The sequence below is a fragment of the Marmota marmota genome, unplaced genomic scaffold, assembly GCF_001458135.2.
Source record: "Marmota marmota marmota unplaced genomic scaffold, marMar, whole genome shotgun sequence".
NCBI classification, from domain to species: domain Eukaryota; kingdom Metazoa; phylum Chordata; class Mammalia; order Rodentia; family Sciuridae; genus Marmota; species Marmota marmota.
The window spans coordinates 3,726,854-3,745,398 of record NW_025999999.1 but is presented as its reverse complement, the minus strand read 5'-3'; the positions used below and the strand labels follow the sequence as shown (position 1 = coordinate 3,745,398).

Here is an 18,545-nt window from a genome sequence, read left to right as displayed (position 1 = left end):
GGTTGATTCTTTATCTTGGCTATTGTGAATAGTGCCAAACTGAACATGGCGGTGCAGATGTGTCTTCAACACACTGATTTCATTTCCTTTGGATGTATACCCAGGATCACTGCATCATATGGCAGTTCTACTTTTAAGTTTTTGAGGACCCTCCGTACTGTTTTCTGTAGTGACAGTACCATTTACATTCCCATCAAGAGTACACAAGTATACAAGAGTTCCTTTTTCTTTTTTTAAAATATTTTTTTTAGCTACACGTGGACACAGTATCTTTGTTTATTCATTTTTATGTGGTGCTGAGGATCAAACACAGTGCCTCACATGTGAGAGGCAAGCGTTCTGCTGCCTAGCCACAACCCCAGCCCCAACAGTTCCTTTTTCTCCGAGTCCTCAAGGACGCTTGTAATCTTTCATCTTTTTGATAATCCTAATCTCACCTCACTTGATCCTCTCAAAAACCCTAAAGAAGAAAAGGCAGGTCAGATTATCCCCATTCTACAGATGAGGAAAATGAGGTTCAAGGATACTTCAAATTGCCCAAGGTCAGTAGAATCAATGTCCTGTCCTGTTTGAGCTGTTTTCTTCTGACACCCATGGAGTGTCAGAGTGGGCCCCATCCTGGTGGTCCCAGTCTTGGGGGCCACACCTGAGGGAAGTTTGCCCAGTACAGCCATGATCTCCTGGGAGGAGGCGGGGCTTGGCAAGCTGAGGCTTTATTTGAAACCTGCTAATGAGAGGTAGTTTTTTCAGGATGCATTAAGGTTGGACTTCTTGTCATGGCTGACTCAAATTTAATCTTGGAGATTTCAAATCCTAATGTAGAGCTGACTTGATTTCTTTCTCTTTAAATGCAACAAATTCTTTGCTGCATTTTTCCTCTCAAACTACAGAAGCAATTCTTCTTAAGACCAACCAAACAGTACTACGACAATGAAAAAGCCACCAACCATCTCTCCTTCCCTTCCCAATCCTACCCCATCAAGGCAGACAGCTTAATGAGCGTGGCCTCCCCAACTTTTCTCCAAACTCCAGCAGGCTGTCTCATACACATGTATTCAACAGTATCTTCCCATTGTTTTAATAAGGGTAAGATCACAAGTGCCGTCACTTGGCAGGTTGCTCTTTCTATTAACAATACATCGCGGGCACTCCTCCAAGTCAATACATATGGATCTACACAGCCTTTCTAGGAGCTACAGAATGAGCCACCATATGGAAGCACCATATATTCAGCCAGTTCGCTATCGATGAACATGATTGCTCACTACATCAAACAAAGCAAAATAAGCATCCTTGTGTCTATAGCTGGCGCCCACAGCTGCTACGAGAGCCTATTTCTGTAGGTTCTTAAGGCAGGACCTGCCTGTGCACAACATGGAGTGGGAGTCGGGGCTCTCGGGACCTGTGACTTGGCAAAGATGGCATGGATGGGCTGGTTTTAAGGTGACTGTGGTGCCGCAGCTTCTCTTGGAAGGAGAGGGAATGGCTCTGGCCTGTGTGTGGGGCCCGACCTCTGTGGGCCTTGGTGTGTGGAATCATTCCTTCCATACAGAGTGACCCACTGGACTCCTCCCTGGCCATCCTCAGTGCCGACAGAATCATGGAACTGTGAGCCCAGGTATGGCTCAGGGAAGGATCCAGAAGGTCGGGCTCCCATCCCGCAAGGCTCTTCTGAGGCCCCTCCATTGCACTTCCTCACAGGCCCCAGAGGCAGCCCCATGGTCCAGCCGGGCCTGGGGCTTTGCTTCTGCTGCTCACTGTGGGTCCATGTCCTCTCCTAGGGGGCCGGGGTGTCAGCGTGGGCCCCATCCTCAGCAGCAGCGCCTCAGACATCTTCTGTGACAACGAGAACGGGCCCAACTTCCTCTTCCACAACCAGGGCAACGGCACCTTCGTGGACGCTGCGGCCAGTGCCGGTGAGTGGATGCCCTGGGCCCCTGACCTCCCTGGGCCCCAGGGACTCGAGGCTGCCCTGCCCCCAGCAGCACAGTCCCCACGGACCTCAGGAAAACCAGAGTAAGTCGTCATCAGCACCACACAGAGAGCCTCCAATCCCACATCTCCATGGCTCAGGCCACAGGGGCACTTGCTGCTGGAGAGGAGGAGTCTGGCACTCCTGACCATTGTCACTCTCCAGCAGCTGGCTGGCCATGAGCCTCTGAGTCTGGCTTGTGTCTCCCAGCGTCAGTTTCTCCTCCAAGCCACCTCTTCCGGTCTTGGCCCACTCCCCCACTTAGCTTAAACATTCAGTTCAACCCAATAACCATTTCTAGATCATTTGCTAAGTACTAGGGCATGCTGCCTGGATAAACTAAGTCCACTCCACACATGGAAATGGCACTAACTGGTATATAATAAGAACAGGATGAAATCCACACAACATGGTGCCCGTGGCTCCCAGCTCTGCTGCCCTTTTCTACCCATTTGACCTCAGGGATTTGCATCTGCCATTCCCTCTGCCAGACTGCTCTCTCCATTCTTTGTCTGCAAAACTTCCTTTAACATTCAACTCGAATGTCACTTCTGTGAAGCATTTCCTGACTCCCTCTGTGCCACCTGGCAGACACTGGCTCTTCCTCCTCCTCTCATCCAGGTTTTTACATTGCCATCACAGTTGGTCTGTGAGCTCTGCAAGGACTGAGACACTGTTCTGCTAAATGACAGAATGGACACTTTGGGAAGTGCCCTTCAACACTTACCCCCTACCCATTTCTTCCCTGTCTTGCTAATGGATGGAAGGTTTGATTTCTTTTTCTTGGAGGTACAGGGAAGAGACCAGTAGGGATCTAGACCCACAGATCAAGGGTCCATCCACTCTAGGTAGTGCCCCAGAGCATCCAGTCCCTAGCCTAGGCTGACCCATGATCCATTCCCTATGAATTAAGTGTATCTATCCCCTCGGCTTCCTGCTTGGGGGTCTCAAGAATGGCCACCCTCCCCCAGCCCGTAGCTGGCATCCCCTGTCCTCACCTTGCATGTTCTCTTTCCCTGGTGCCCCCCACCTTCACCCCTCCTGGTGCCGTCCTGTGGCAGCAGATGTTCTCACTGCTGAGGACTCAAGGTGCAGCGGGGCTGGTGGAGAGGCCTAGAGGATCTGATAAGGTGTCAGGTGATGGAAGCAGAGGGGAGCAGAGGGGCGCGGGAGGAGGAGCCGGCAGGAGGAGAGAGGCAAGGTGCGAGGCCATAATTGAAAGTCAGAATGATTGCAGGGGCTTAACAAGACACGTCAAGAGGGCATTCATCACCCCAACAGATGCCGCTGAGAAATGCAGCCCGGCACCGATTAGTCCCGTGAAAGGGAACCAGCTCCTTGTCAAGGTGCCTCATAGATAGGAGAGAAATGGGCCGACACAGAAGGCCACCGACACTCAGGCCGGGGAGTTTTGCTGAGAATGAATGGGGTATTAATCCTAGGGATTGAGGCTGCTCCCAGATTTTGCAAACCCTCTTCCTCAAGCGTGGGCCTCGCTGCCTCCCAGGGCACCCCCTTCTCCTGGCTCCCACCCTCAGGATCTCCCTGCTGGCTGCTGCGCCCCGCGCTCTCTGACCGCCACCCCTGTAATAGTGTCCTTCTGCCCATCATCCCCAAGGGCCTGCTGACTCCAGCCATTTTTCCACTGAGAGTCAACTACTCAGGCTCTCTGCCTGGCCTCTGGTGCAGGTCCCCGCCCCCCCAGCAGCAGGAGGCCAAGCCATTGCTCTGGGCAGAGCCTCCCCCCTCCTCCCCCATGGTCATCGAATCAGGGGACGATGTACACTGGTGACATTGGACACCAGCTTCCCTTCCAGCTCCGGTAAGACACGCTGTGCGTTTCTTTGTCATGGCTGCTGCATCTCCTCTGCTGTCACCGACATCCCCAGTTTGCAGGCTGTCAAATTATTTATGTCTCTTCATTCATTCAGCAAGTGCTTTGTGAAAAGCCAGGCTGCCGCAGGCACTGAGGTAGAGGATGTGCGCACACAGGTGAGCCAGGAGGACCGACCTGACCTCGTGGAGCGTCAGGTGTGGTGGCAAATGTGGACCCTAGACAAGTAAAACACAAAAGGAACACAACTGCACTGTGGTCAGCACCAGGAAGGAAAGAAGAGGCTGTGAGGGCGTGGCAGGTGGCTGGGAGGGGCTGTTTTAGATGGGGTGGTCAGGAAAAGCTTCCCTGAGGAGGTGACCTTGTGGCTGAGAGCAGAAAAATAAGCAGCGAGGTACCCAGAGCCTGGGGAGGCACTCAAGGGGGAGAAACCAGCTTGAGCAAAGGCCCCAAAGCTAGAAGGAGCTTGGTTGATTTGAGGCATGGAGGGAACACCGTGACCAGAGCTTGGGAAGGCGAAGAATGGTACCTGAGAAAGACCAGCGAAGGTGGGCCGGCACCATCAGGCAGGGCCGGAAGATCCCCAGGCGGGAATTCACACTGACCCAAGAGCCCTGGGGAGGAGCCCTTGAGAGATTTAAGAAAAAGAGTGATGTGATCTGCTTAACACTCCCCTGTGGCCATGCGGGAGTGGCAGGGAAAGACGGGCCCACCCAGAATGCTCCCCACGCTCCTTCCCCACACCCATGCTGTCCCAAACTGATCAGGCACAGGAAGCATGCTTGCCGGGCAAACACAGCCTGAAGACATCTTGCAAGCAGATGTCAGGGTCACCTCCTGCCCCATGGAGAACTTGTGAGAAGCAGCAATATCTTCCTATGTCCCTGGGAGGGCAGGGACAGGAGGAGAGTGTGGAAAGTAGGGGACGCCACCCCTAGGATCCTGCCTCTGTCCTCCCCAGGTGTGGATGACCCTCACCAGCACGGGCGAGGTGTCGCCCTGGCTGACTTCAACCGTGATGGCAAAGTGGACATTGTGTATGGCAACTGGAATGGCCCCCACCGCCTCTATCTGCAGATGAGCTCTCACGGGAAGGTCCGCTTTCGGGTAAGAAAGGGCTTCTGCCTCTACTGCTTCCCCTACAGGACATTGCAGAGTGGCCCCAGCAAGGCATGTCGTCGGAGCTGCGGGGCTACCCTGGGCCTCTAGCCCCTGGGGACGAGGTCCCAGAAGGTAACATGCAGGGGATGATGGGCTGCAGTCTGGGCTTGGTGGAGACTGGAGCCCAGAGCAGAGTGGACCATGGAGGCACAGCAGCCTCCAGGGGAACCTGGAGCCACCGTGGCGGGGGGGAGGGGCTCATTCTGTGGATGGAGGCCACTGTTCCTGGGGCTTCTGGAAGATTGAGGTTCAGACCCAGGACAGAGTGGCAGGGAGAGGGGGAAGTTGAGGCCACGGGTTCCCAAGACTGCCTCAAGGACAGAGAGATGGTGGACAGGGGACAGCAAGTCCCTCCCTGCAACAGGCCCTGGGCTGCCATGAACTGTGATGCCAAGAACTCTTCCAAGGGGCTGTTTGGTGGTAGTGACAGAGGTGCCACCAGCAGGGTGAGTGAGGCTTTCTGCAGGAAGATCACAGAGGGCCCGGGATCATGGAAGCTGACCTCGGGGAGCCAGGATTGTTCTGGAGCTACTTAGGCCTTCCCAGAAACTCTCAAGAGAATGAGAACGTTCCAGTGTTTTTCTGAGGCTTTCTGGTCCCAGGAAAGGCTGTGTGACCGTGGAGAGGCCCCCACCTCAAGCCCCTGCCCTGGTCCCCTTCCTGCTGAGGCTAGAGCCCCAAGCTGTCGGGTGGGAGGAGGTCTGCCCTGGACTCTGAGCCTTTGTTCCTGAGATGCTGGAGATTTCCACCTATATTCAGCTCTCGTTCTAACCCAGCTTCTCAACAGAGAGGGGTTTGCCCTCCACACCCCCCACCAGGACTTTGGACCTTATCTAGGGACATTTTTGATTGTCCCAACTTGGGGAGGGGTAGCACTAGCATCTCATGGTTAGAGCCAGCCATGCTGCAGAACCTCCCGACGTGCAGGACCCCCAGCACGACACAGAATCATCCGGCCCCAAATGTCCGCGCGCTGAGGTTGAGGAACCTGTTAACCTTCTGAGGCTCCGCAGAGCTCCCAGGAGCAATAATGAGGATAATAATAATGAGTGCCCCATTTATCAAGTGCCTCCCGTGTGCCAGGAACTGTGCTAAGAGCTTTACATACATTATCTCAGAAGCCCAGGCGTCCAGCGGGCAACCCCAAGAGGGCTATGAAGGTTTCCATTTTTATAGGATCGATAGAACAATAAAGAGTTAGGGATCCTGAGGTCTCCTTGTTCCCCAGCAATTTGGGGCCTGCTCAGCCCACCTGGACCAGCTGGCGGGCTCCTCATCAACCTCATTACTGTGCTGCTGGGGGTAGCCTCCCTCCCTGGCCTCCTGGAACAGGAAGCTCACCCGCTGATCCAGCCTGCTCCTGCCTGTGTCCCACAGAGCACGCCTGCAGGAGGACAAGAGCCAGGCCTAGGGGCAGAGGGGCCTCGCAGAGACCCCGGCCTTCTCCATGAGCCCCTAGGGATTTGGATAAGCCCCCAAAGTCATGAAAGGGCAACCCCACCTACATGGGGAAACTCTGCTCAGAAACATAAGGTCATCTTCTATTTCAGAGGCAAAGCCCCACCCAAGACCCTTCGCCAGACTCACAAGACTCTGCCAGCACTTGGGGGTTCTAACTGAGCTATCCTGAGTCTGGGGTCTCCCTATGAGGTCCGTGTCACTAAACTGCAACTTCCTCAAAGCAGATGTCTCAAAACAAAAGAATCCTTAAGGCCTCCCCTGAGGCGGAGCATGGGCTGGCCCAGGGCTGTCAGTGGACAGTCACCAAGTGGCCTCCCTAGAAAGGCAAAAGAAGCAGAGAAAGTCACAGCTAAATGCCACCTTTTGCCTCCGTGGAGCAGATGGCCAGGCCGAGGCAGCCCGGGTTGCCAGCAATGTGTCCTGTGCCCACTCTGTGCCAAGCATTTGACATGCAGTCCTCATTGCCCAGGTGGCTCTTAGTATCCCCATGTTGCTGATGAAGAAAGTGATGTCCAAAGGGTTAAGTGACTTGCCTGAGGTCACACAGCTAGTCGGAGACGGAGCCTGCATGGGCCAGGCGGTTTCCAGTGCCTTCCCAGCTCCCTGCTGTCCCCTCCGCTGACCTCACCCCTCTCTCCTCCAGGACATCGCCTCCCCCAAGTTCTCCATGCCCTCCCCTGTTCGCACTGTCATCGCTGCCGACTTTGACAATGACCAGGAGCTGGAGATCTTCTTCAACAACATCGCCTACCGCAGCTCTTCAGCCAACCGCCTCTTCCGGTATGGACCCCAGCCTCGAAGCTGGAGGGTGGAGGGAAGGGTTGGGAACCAGAGGAGGTTCCCAGGGCCAGAGAGTCAGAGCCCAGGGGGAGAAGGACCCTGGTGACAAACAGAAAGGATGGGAGGACGGGGACTGAGCAAGAGGTTTCGTGTGTAGAGGGAAAACCCTGAACAAGACTCAGGCGTCCGCTATTGTCAGGAATTGGGTAGAGAGGACATGGACCAGGGCGTGCCCCGGGTTAAGCAGAGACAGGTTGATTTAACAGAGACTTCAGAGAGCCCATAACAGGGCCGTGAGTGTTTCAACTTTCCAAAAGATGGGTGGAGTGTTCCGCTAGATCTGACCATAGGATCCATAGGATGCATCTTTCAGATAAACTTCTCATGGGATTGGTGCCCGGGGAACATTCTTTAGGAAACACTGGAGGAGAAAATTAACAGTAGGGAAGGAACAGGTAGCTTCAGAAACAGAACGAAGCAGCCAGCTCCTGAACATCCTGTCCAGGGAGAAAGAGTTTAATTTCTGAGGTGACACTTCTTGCAGGGAGGAAGGTGTGATGTGGACAACATTGGCTTCAGAATCATCCAGGGGGCCCTGGAACCCCTTTAGGGTACAGAATCCCAGGGCCAGGACCTGTACTTCTACAAGGGCAGCAGGCACCAGGTGACTGATCACACTAAAATTTGGGAACCACTGCTGGAGACAAACATAGGCCTTGCGGCCCGAGGCATCCCTGTGCCAGCCCTAAAACACGCTGATGAAGCTCAGGACCAGAGAGAAGGGTGGGCCAAAGGTTTTGGAGCCCGGAAATGGGTCAGATCATTGCTTGGCCCAGCAGATCCCTATCCCACTCTCAGAAGGACCCAACTATTAATAAAAGGCATGAGCTGAGACTAAGCATGTTTTAAAATATAATTATTAACCAATCATCAATCCTGACTATATGTAATCACCCCCCAAGGCACCAGATTTACTAATTAGGTGCCTTGCAAAAAGCTTATTCACAACTTCCAGATTAATTGCAGAAGATCAATTGCTCGTTAACAGAGAGACACTACTTTCCTTCTCTGGCTAATAAAGTGTCACTTGCCAGGGCCCCTAAGCACCCAGGAGGCCAGTGCTCCAGTCTCTGTGGCCTAAGAACCCAGTATCTCCCTGCTGCTCGCCCTTGCTGCCTGCTTTAAACCTCCCAGCCTCCCCTGCGGCGGAGCATGGGCTGGCCCAGGGATGTCAGTGGACAGTCACCAAGTGGTCCCCCTGTGAGGTAGTGTGTTTGCTTTCATGCAGAGGCAGCAGAAGCCACCTCCCTAGATCCATGGCTGGGCCCCAAGTCCCAGTGGCAGATGGCTGGGTCCTGAGCACATAGCTCAGGGACTACAGCTGGGACTGCTGCTCAGCTGGCAGCACAGGAAGTTTAACCCCGCCTGTCCCGTGCTGTGCCGGCTCTTCACCTGTCACTGAGCAGAATACCTTGGGCTGGCCCAGGGATGTCAGTGGACAGTCACCAAGTGAGCCCAGTGCCGTCCTGTAGCCTGGCCAAGCACTGGGGAAGGAGAGCCTCATGTGCTCAAGTCTGAAAGTCCTTTAATGATACCTAGGGCAATGTGTCACCCAAAGCAGACCCAAACCCAAGAGAAGGGGACTATGAATAATCACCCCAAGCCAATAAAGACAATAGGCATGAACAGGGACTCTTTTAGGCCACCTGGGTGGGGTGTGGTCCCCCCACTCATGCATGCCTCAGGTCTGTTCTCAACTCTCCCCACACCCTCATCTCTTAGGGATCCCTGCACCCTCTCCAGCCCCCTCCTGTCTGGCCTCAGCAGCACAGCAAGCTGTTGAAATGCAAATCTGAGCACACCCCTCTCTCCACTTCTTTCAGATAAGGTCCCCAGCCCTTCATTCTCCACTGCTCCCTTTACACTATGCACCAGACACCCTGGGCTCTTCTGGGCATGCACACTGCCCACACCAGCAAGGGCCTGTTCCCTCTTCTTTACCTGAGTGGCACATACTCACCTACTCACCACCATTCTGGTCTCAGCTGGGCTGCCCTTCCTCTGGGAAGCCTTCCAAGACTGTCCTGGTTGGAGTAGCTGGCCCCGCTCTGCACTCCCCTTGCCAGCCCCTGTTGACACAGACCAAGCCCCATTCTCCCCAGTGGGCACTGTACCCCCGAGCCCCATTCAGAGCCCAGCACAGGGACGTGGGTACAACATTCGTTCACTGAATACATAAACGCCTGGGTTTCTCCTGAGGAATCTTTAACATCAGTGTCACCTGAACCAAGAGGTGTCTCTGCCAAGCCATGGCAGAGCTGCAGCACATAAATGATCACAGGGGCTGTGGGTATCAGCAGGCTGAAGTGTCACCCCTCAGCAGGTGCACACACACCCAGGGACACTTACACACAAGTCCACTGGGTTACTCTGATGTACACGCAGAGGAGCTTGACATAGGTGCCCATGTGGACAGAGGACACCTCATGGGATCTGCACAACCCTGCAGGCACCTTGCAGGTCGGCCAGCTCTCTCTCTGCTATCCGGCCACCATAGGCTTCAGACAGGGGGCCCTGGCCCCCTCCTGAAAGTACCGGCCACATCACAGCCTTCTGTTGGCTGTCTGTGCTTTGGCAGACTCTTCCTGCCCCTGCCGTCCCCCATTGCTCTACACAGCGAGGGCAGAGTACCCACGGCTGCGAGAATATAATGAGTGAGGAAAGTCAGAGAGGGAGGCTCACTGACACCAGCAGCAGTCAGCTTAATATGGCTACAGGGAAGGACTTTGACAGCAGACTTCCCAGAGGTAAATATGTATGACCAAGATTTGCAGTTCAAAACAGACAGAACCCCCGCAACCCAGAGGGACCCCTTTCCTCCTGCTGGCCCCTGGAATTTACTCTCACATCCCACAGACACCTGCTTGGAGCTTTCTAAGAGCCAGGCACTGTGTTAGATGCTGCAGGAGAAGCAGAGATGAATAATGCAAGGTTCCAGCCTGCAGAGCGCTGCTCACAGAACAACTGGGGAGCTAAGATGCTCACACGGAGCATTAACACAGGCAGGAAGCGCCAAAGGCCAGGAGAAGGGGCTGGCTTCCTTAGGAGGATAGGGGAGGGGGCATCTGCATGAAGCTTGGGCCCTGGTAGCATCCAGAACTAGGAAGCCCAGGGCCACTTGGAAGAGCACGAAGGTCAGTTGAAGGTAGTTGTACCCCCTGCCCTTCTCCATCTGTCAACTGCCCTTCCCCAGGCTGTCTATAATTCATCCATTAGAGAAGGAAAAATCAATATTTGCCAACATAAATTAAAACCCAAGAAGGGAACGGCCACGGTGTAAGCAGGGTTTGTGATCAGAGAGTGGCTGCACGAGCATCCCGTGGCAGTCCATGCACATGGGGCCTGGGGCTGCTCAGGGGACAGGACACAGCTGGTGGGTCTCTGGATCCCAGGCCTCTGGGGCCTCACCATAACCAGCCTGTCTCTCTCCTTCAGTGTCATCCGCAGAGAGCACGGAGACCCCCTCATCGAGGAGCTCAATCCTGGTGACGCCCTGGAGCCTGAGGGCCGGGGCACAGGTGAGGGCACCAAGGGCTCTGGCCTGTACCCCGCATCCTGGCTCTGCCTATGCTCTGGGTGAGGGCAGGTGGAACCAGGCAACCAATCCCACCGTCGGGCTCCTCCCCTCCCTGCCGCTCTGAAGGCTGAGACCCAAGAGCTGGGGTGAGAGCAGAGAGGGAGGAGCCCTGGGGACTGCCAGGCAGAAGGCAGAGCGGGGACAGTCCCTCTTCCAGACTCAGGACAGCAGGCAGCGGGGTGGGATTCTCTGGGTGTGTGGGCAGCAGCTGTCCAGCCAAGCCTTGCAGGGTGAGAATGGGAAGGAGTGAGATGGGTCCCTTTTGCTCTGAGGAAGGGGATTCTGTGTGTGACCCCTCTTGGCACTCAACTTGGTGTCAAAGAACACTAGACCAGGTGACCCAACACCTGGGTCTGCTGTTGTCTCACTCTGTGGTTTTGGTAAAGCTGCTTTGGTTTCTGGGTCTTGTTTTCCACATCTACAAAATGGATATCATCTTATCTTCCCTGCCTCGCCTTTCTGTGTTATAGCAAGAACTGAAACACTGATAAATTAACCCCCAAAATGTGCAAATGTTAAGGTATATTATCCAAACCAGAACAGAAGGACCAGTGTGTGAGTGACATGCACCCACCTGCTCCATGCCACATCCAGGGGAGGGGAGGGGGGTCCTGCGCTGTGAATCCTATTCTGAGCTGGCCATCAGGCAGGGGAGAGAGGAGCCTGGAGCCCTGTCCTCCTGTCGCAGAGCTGTACCCTTTCTCTGCCTCCCACCCTCAGAGCTGTGGTTGCTGTACCTGGCCGGGTGCCTCTATCCCCCAGGGGTCTGCTGGCCTAGGCCAGAGGTAAAATCTGCATTGCTTGCAGGGGGCGTGGTGACCGACTTTGATGGAGATGGCATGCTGGACCTCATCTTGTCCCACGGAGAGTCCATGGCTCAGCCACTGTCCGTCTTCCGAGGGAATCAGGTGTGCATGGATCTCATGACCCATAGATCCCAGCCCTGCGTGCTCCCCTGGACCCAGCATGATGAGGGCAGGGTGGCCCAGGAGGCTTGCTGGCCACACATGTGCTGGGAAACGGAAATCCCAGTCCCTGGAGAAGCAGATACATTCCTGGCTGCCCAGTGGACCTCAGGAAGGGTCGCCTCCAGGGAGAAGCCCTCAGCCTCTCACCTGCTGCACTCACTTTTCTGCCCAAACTGTTTTTCCTGAGTCTCTTGATTTCCCTCCTCTTGCAGGGCCTTTCTTTCCTCTCCACCCGTCTGTCTTTGCCTTGTTCTTCCTCTTCCTCTGCCCTGCCTCCGCCCCGGTGCCTCTCATCCTCCCCATCAACCGTGGCCTTCCTGTTATCCCTCGTGCTCTGACTCCAGGTCTGCCCTTCCCTCCCTGCAGGGCTTCAGCAACAACTGGCTGCGAGTGGTGCCACGGACCCGGTTTGGGGCCTTCGCCAGGGGCGCCAAGGTGGTGCTCTACACCAAGAAGAGTGGCGCCCACCTGAGGATCATCGACGGGGGCTCGGGCTACCTGTGCGAGATGGAACCTGTGGCACACTTTGGCCTGGGTGAGTCGGGGCCCAGTAGGGAACAGGGAGCGGGTCCTGGAGTCCTGCAGCATGCCACCTGACGCGAGGACTCACAGCCCGAGCATTTTCAGGGTGCCATTTCACTGTGACAGCATGGTGGACACCAGCCACCAGAGGCAAACCCTGCTCTGCTGTGAGCCTGGTCTCAGGGAGAAGGGGTAGGGAAGGCTGCCAGGACCTCTGGAATGTTTATCTTCCATTTGTCCAAGGTCATAGCCTTGGTCTTCATGTGCTGGTCTGCATCAGACTTGCCCAGAGCAGTCCCTCCCTTGGCCTCTTGGGAGCTGGTTCAGTCTTTAAGGTGCCACACTAAAACCTAGTGTCTTCCCTCCAGTAGAGCCTGGGAGCCCTGTGTTCTCAGAGGGAGCCAGGTGACCTGATGGGGTAAAAGCTGGCTCTCAGCCAAGGAGGGGGAATGAAAAAATCTGATCTTTTTATATGTATAAAACCACACAAAGACACACACAGCATGCCTGCGGCATTACTAGATGATGCTATCATCTATTTGAGCATCGAAAGTGCAAAATAGTAACAATACCAAATGCTGGTGAGGATGTGGAGGGCTCTGAGAGATGAGAGAAACTGGCCGTCTCCCACATGGCTATGCAAATGTAACTCGCACCACTTCTGAAATAGTTTGGCAGATTCTTTAAAAAAGAAAAAAAAAACTAAGCATACAACTATTGTACATGAGCCTGCTGTTACAGGTGCTCCTTGACGACAGGAGGTTCTGCCCCAATGCCAACACATCATGAGTTGAAAAGATTACAAATGGAGAATGCATGGAACACACCTGGCCACCGAGCCTACCAAACATCTGGGCTCAGCAGCACAGGGCACTGAGAGCACCAGGTGTTCCCCTCGTGATCATGTGGCTGACCAGCAGCCCCAGCTCACTGCTGCTACCTGACATCAGAAGAGAGCCTCATGCTGCATATACTAGCCAGGAGAAAAATCCAAATCCAAAATTCAAAGTACAGTTTCTACTGAGTGCCTATCACACCATCATAAAATAAGAAAATCATTAGTTCAACCATCGTAAGTTGGGGACCATCTATATATCCCCAGACATTTATCTCAGCAGAATGAAAACTTAAATCCACACAAGTCTTTACACTGTTGTTCATAGTAGCTTTATGTTTAATAACAAAAAAAAAAAAACAACAGAGAACATAGATGTCCTTCAGTAGACTAATGGTTCAACAACCTGTGGTACATCCACATCCTGGAATATTACTCAGCAGGGAAGAAATAAAGCATTGATACAAAGCCTAGGGTAGACCTCCAGGGCACCATGGTGAGTGAGAAGAGCTCATCTCCCAAGACAGCATGTGTCCCTTCACAGAACCCTCCTGAAGTGACAAAATCAGAGAGCTGGAAAACAGATTGATGTTCCAGGGTGAGAGATGGCAAAGGAAGGGGAAGAGTATAATGACCAAGGGACCACTCTGTAGTGGGGGGGCCGTTCTGTTATCTTGACCATGGTGATGCTGCCAGTCCACACGTGTGTTAAATGACATAGAACTATACGCACACGAGGCCCCATGCCAGGCTCTTGGGTTCCATATGGTCCAGTTGTTACGGAAGCTGTAACCATTTGGCAGCTGGGTGACAGGCACAGAGGACCACTCTGTACTTCTTGGTAACTTGCTGAGAATCTCCAATTATTTCAAAATAAACCTTTTTTTTTTTACAAGAAATGCATGGAGGGATTAGAAATAAAAGTGTACAAATTCTTCAGGGCTGCAGGGCTTATGATAATGGAAATCAAGGTGGAGAGCATGGGGGCAGGGCGGGAGTAGCTGCTAAAACACAGGAATTAAGAAAGCAGTTGAGTCAAAAGACTCCCAGGTTCAAACCAGACACCTTTCTGTGTGTTAGCACCTCATGAAGTGATATGATTTTAACATAAAAAGATTAGGCAAGATGATCTGATATAAATGATCTGAAATAAATGTATGTCAGTGCTAATGTTATACATGTGCTGTATGTGCGTAGGAAAAACTAAAAGAAGACATAGGAAGCAGGGGCAGGGCTGTCCTCTGAGAGGCTAGGTCCCTGCAGTAACTCCCACCCTGCAGGCAGGGCTGGGCCCCTGGTTCTCATTGCCTCACTTAGTCCTTGTGACTATCCTGAGATGGGCATTACTGTCCCTGTTTGACAAACCACAAAACAGAGGATCTGCACAATTAAGAAACGGGCCCCAGGTCACGTGTTACTTATATGGCAGAGCTGGGATTCAAACCCGGCCTGCTTGGAGACATAATTTTTATTTTCTTCCGTGTTTTGGTGTATATGTGTTCCAGTTTTTATAGGGAACACACAATATTTATGTAGTCTGAAGAAGAAGCAATAAATATTTAGGGGCCCCAGGACCTGGTTATATGAGCATGTTCTTGGGCTATGGCACCCTGGGTGGGTCAGGGCATCCATCACCTCTAAGGCACGGTGTGCTATGCTGGCCTTAAAGGTACAAGGCAACTTTTAAATACATACTCCTCTTGCAAAATAGTATTAGTCAACATTTATGGAGCACTTAGTATGTGCCGGGCACTGGGCCAAGTGCTTTGCATAAACTGTTTATTCAAATCTCATCACAACGTGATGAATTAGGCATCGTAACCTGCATTTTACAGGACAGGATACTGAGGCTGAGATTTGGTGACTTGCTCTAAATTGTGCCTGGAGAAGTAAGGAGGGCTGGACTTGACCTCCTTGGACACTCTGGTCTGAGTTGCTGACCACAGTGACCACCCCCTCCTCTCTGGGTACGGCCAGCCAAGATCCTGCTCTGTTTCTTTCTTTCTATACATCTGCATCCCCTCAGTGACTCGGGGGCGGGGGCAGGTGGGCATTGAAGCACCAAGGTGAGCACAATAGTTTCAGAAATGGGATGTTCATCCAGGTATTTGCCTTGATATCAACTCCCACCCCATTGGACAGATAAGGAAATTGAGGCTCACGTAGCAAATCAATGGTGAGGCCAGGATTGGAACTAAGGTTGCTGTCCCCAGGTCCCATGGCTGCCTTTGCTGTTTTAGGATGTATGTCACAGGCCTCCCTGGGTCCCTTCTCTAGCCAGAATCCGTCTTTCCACCCCTAAGAGAATAGACCTGCTTCCTCAACTGCAGCCTCAACAGGTAATTTGGTGGGATCTAGGGTACTTGGGAGCCAACTGTCTCCTATACCCAGGGTGATGTCCACTGCACCCTCCTGATGCCAGTCCTCACTCTTTTTTATGAGGCTGGTGGTTGGTCTGCACCCAGGAAGGGCAGGGACAGTGTGCAGAGGAACTGTAGAATGTGGCCAGGGGCTCTGCTCTCTGAAAGTGGGTCCACTGAGAAGAGAGGGGTCTACAAGACACACTGAGGACTCTGTACAACTGAATAGGCCCTGGGGGGACCCCTGGAGGACAGAGCCACAGCAAGGTCCCTGAGTGTTCTTGGGCCACATGTTGCAGGCCAGGCTCTGGCAGGGAGCTGGGAAGTGCACGTGAGGGTCCCTGGGATTTGTTCTTGGTTTGAACTCTGGTTCAAACTGCTCCAGAGGGTCCTCCAGCAGTTCCTGTCTTCTTCGGGGTTTGCTTCCCAGAGAGGCACTTGAAGGAAGATTGTTCTCAAACACAAGCCCCTGCAGGTCAACTGAGATCAGCGAGGGCTCCCGAGGCAGCCCAGCAGGCAGCAGGGCCAGCAGACCTGGGACTCAACGGCAGCAGGCAGGCTCTATCCCTGCAGCTCCAAGGCTTCCTAGCCCCCGGGGGAATCTCCTTTATGGATACCCCTGATTGATGGGGAAGCCAGCAATGGAGCGGGAAGAGAGGGAGCTGGTGGGGAAGGCCAGATATTGAGGAAAGATGGAGACAGAAATGAGACATGGGGAAAAGGAAAAAGGCAGAGACTGGGGGAAGAGGTAAGAATATTACCTGCCCTCCAGGTGCATGGGCCAGTGGAAGGGGCAGGTGGACCAAGGGATTTGTGCAAGACAGATTTAGATGCACCATCATACTGGTCCAGGGATCTTGAGAGAACCAGGGACAAGAGAAACTAATTTTTGTGTGTGTGTGTGGTGCTGGGGATTGAACCCAGGGCCTTGTGCATGTGAAGCAAGCACTCTACCAACTGAGCTATATCCCCAGCCCAAGAGAAACTAATTCTGTGCCAGGCTGCATTCTCAGGGAAGTGGATGGAATTAGGTCTATAAGTATGGCAGGAATCTAGAAGGCATGCGCAGGGACTGAGAAGAGCATTCTAGGGACCAGGCTGACTGGACAAAGGCCCAGAGGTGGGAGTGGTCAGTTCAAGAAATGGAAGCCTGGAAAAGGAGACCTGACCAAGCTGTCTGTGATCTCTGGGGCCAATCTGGAGAGGGCAGGATGGACAGAGGGGTGTCTGCAGAGCCAGGAAGATCAAAGCCATCATTGCCGTGAAGGGACAGTGCTGTCAAGGGACCCGCAAGCCAGTAGCACAGGCCATGTTCCCATACCAAGAATCCTGAGGTGAGAGCAGCATTGCTCTTGTTTTTAGAAAACTTTTTGTTCTCTTTCCTACATATCGATTATAGGAACATGAGAAAATATATCATACAAAAAGAAGTAAAAATCACCCACCATCTCACCAAGTGTGTTTGGAATATTAAGTAAAAAATAAACATTTCTCCCTTCACCCCTCCCCTCACACCTTCTGATTCATCTATTCAGTTCATATTTCCTGACACCTACTATGTGCCAGATGGTAACCAGACAACAGTCCTTGCCATGAGAGCTTTTGTACTCTAGTGGAAGGAAGAGAAATGTGGAATATATAATAAACATCATAAATAGGTGAAAATCTAAAACATTAGCTCATATCAAGTGCAATGAAAACAGAAAATGCCCTGGACAGGAAGGGATCAGGAATGGAGAGGGGGAGGACAAGTAATGATTGTCAAATAGGAGGTCTTGGTCGGCCTCTTCACAGTCCCACGATTCTGATGTTTTTGTCACGTACAACACACACAAAGGAGCATGTTCACCGATATATACTACCTGGGAGTTTTTTAAAAGACAAAAATGGTGATTCTTCTTCAATAACTTGCTTTCTTCCTTCCCTTAACCATGTAGCCTGGCCATCCCTCCAAGTCGGTGCGCATCTCTTTTGTTTTCTTTCAACGCTTCAGAGTATTTCACTGTGTGGCAGCACTCATAATTTATTTACCAAGTCCCCTGGTGATGGACAGCTAGATTGTTTCCAGTTCTGAGCAGTTTGAGGTGAGAAGGGGGCCATCCAGAACACAAATCCAAGAAAGGCCTACCCTGGGGTTCTGCGTGACTGAGAGATGAGGTCTGGAGGGAAGAGGGCCGCAGGAAACCCTGCTTCCTGCATGTCCAGGATTTCAGCTCACCCCCCAAACCACCCTGCTCCTGTACTCCCTCCATGAATCACTCTCTGCCTCCTCCTGACTGCAGCAGGGCATGCTGAGCCCACATAAGCCAGTGGACATGGAGGTGAGCACACATGTGTGCCTCCAGTGGACAGCCTCCGTGGCTCCTCCTGTCCCCATCACAGCCAGCTCATGGCTGCTCTCCATGGTACACACCAGCCCGCAGTTGTCTCTCTGAATGCTCCAGACCAGGCCTTGCTAGATGTGCATGAGCAACCACATAGATCTGGGACCCTCACGTGCCCTTCCAAGCTCCCTCCCAGAGCCTGGCCTGCAAAACATATGGCACAAGAACACTCAGGGACCTTGCTGTGGCTCTGTCCTCCAGGGGTCCCCCCAGGGCCTATTCAGTTGTACAGAGTCCTCAGTGTGTCTTGTAGGCCCCTCTCTTCTTAGTGGACCCACTGTCAAAGAGCAGAGCCCCTGGCCACATTCTACAGTTCCTCTGCACACTGTCCCTGCCCTTCCTGGGTGCAGACCAACCACCAGCCTCATTAATAAGCGATTCTGCTTAGAGGCTCCCTGACTGCTCCCCAGCCCCGCCCCACACAGCCCCCCTGTGAATCTCATACCCTGGCCCCCAACTTCCTGCCTGGTAGTGGGCTGAGCCAGTTCACTACCAAACCCAGAAAATAAAAACAAGTGCCAGTGATCTACTCGCCTCCTCAGCCCCCACTAGGGGTCACCCACTCAAGCAGTCCACCCCCACCCCGGAATTGACGGCGCCTCCCCCGCCCCCCATCCCTCTTCCTTTTAAG

General features: G+C 53.2%; 1 protein-coding gene across 6 annotated transcripts in view; it reads left to right on the top strand.

Annotated features, from left to right (window-relative positions):
• The window catches only part of Crtac1 (cartilage acidic protein 1), a 134,428-nt gene that overhangs the window by 107,368 nt on the left and 8,515 nt on the right, over nucleotides 1-18,545 (top strand). For all 6 annotated transcript variants that reach the window (XM_048807104.1, XM_015494599.2, XM_015494601.2 and 3 more), the window contains exons 6-11: nucleotides 1,782-1,916; nucleotides 4,768-4,913; nucleotides 7,072-7,208; nucleotides 10,704-10,786; nucleotides 11,653-11,753; nucleotides 12,180-12,348. In XM_048807104.1, the coding sequence (XP_048663061.1) occupies nucleotides 1,782-1,916; nucleotides 4,768-4,913; nucleotides 7,072-7,208; nucleotides 10,704-10,786; nucleotides 11,653-11,753; nucleotides 12,180-12,348 (771 nt within the window). The remainder of the gene's footprint in view (nucleotides 1-1,781; nucleotides 1,917-4,767; nucleotides 4,914-7,071; nucleotides 7,209-10,703; nucleotides 10,787-11,652; nucleotides 11,754-12,179; nucleotides 12,349-18,545) is intronic.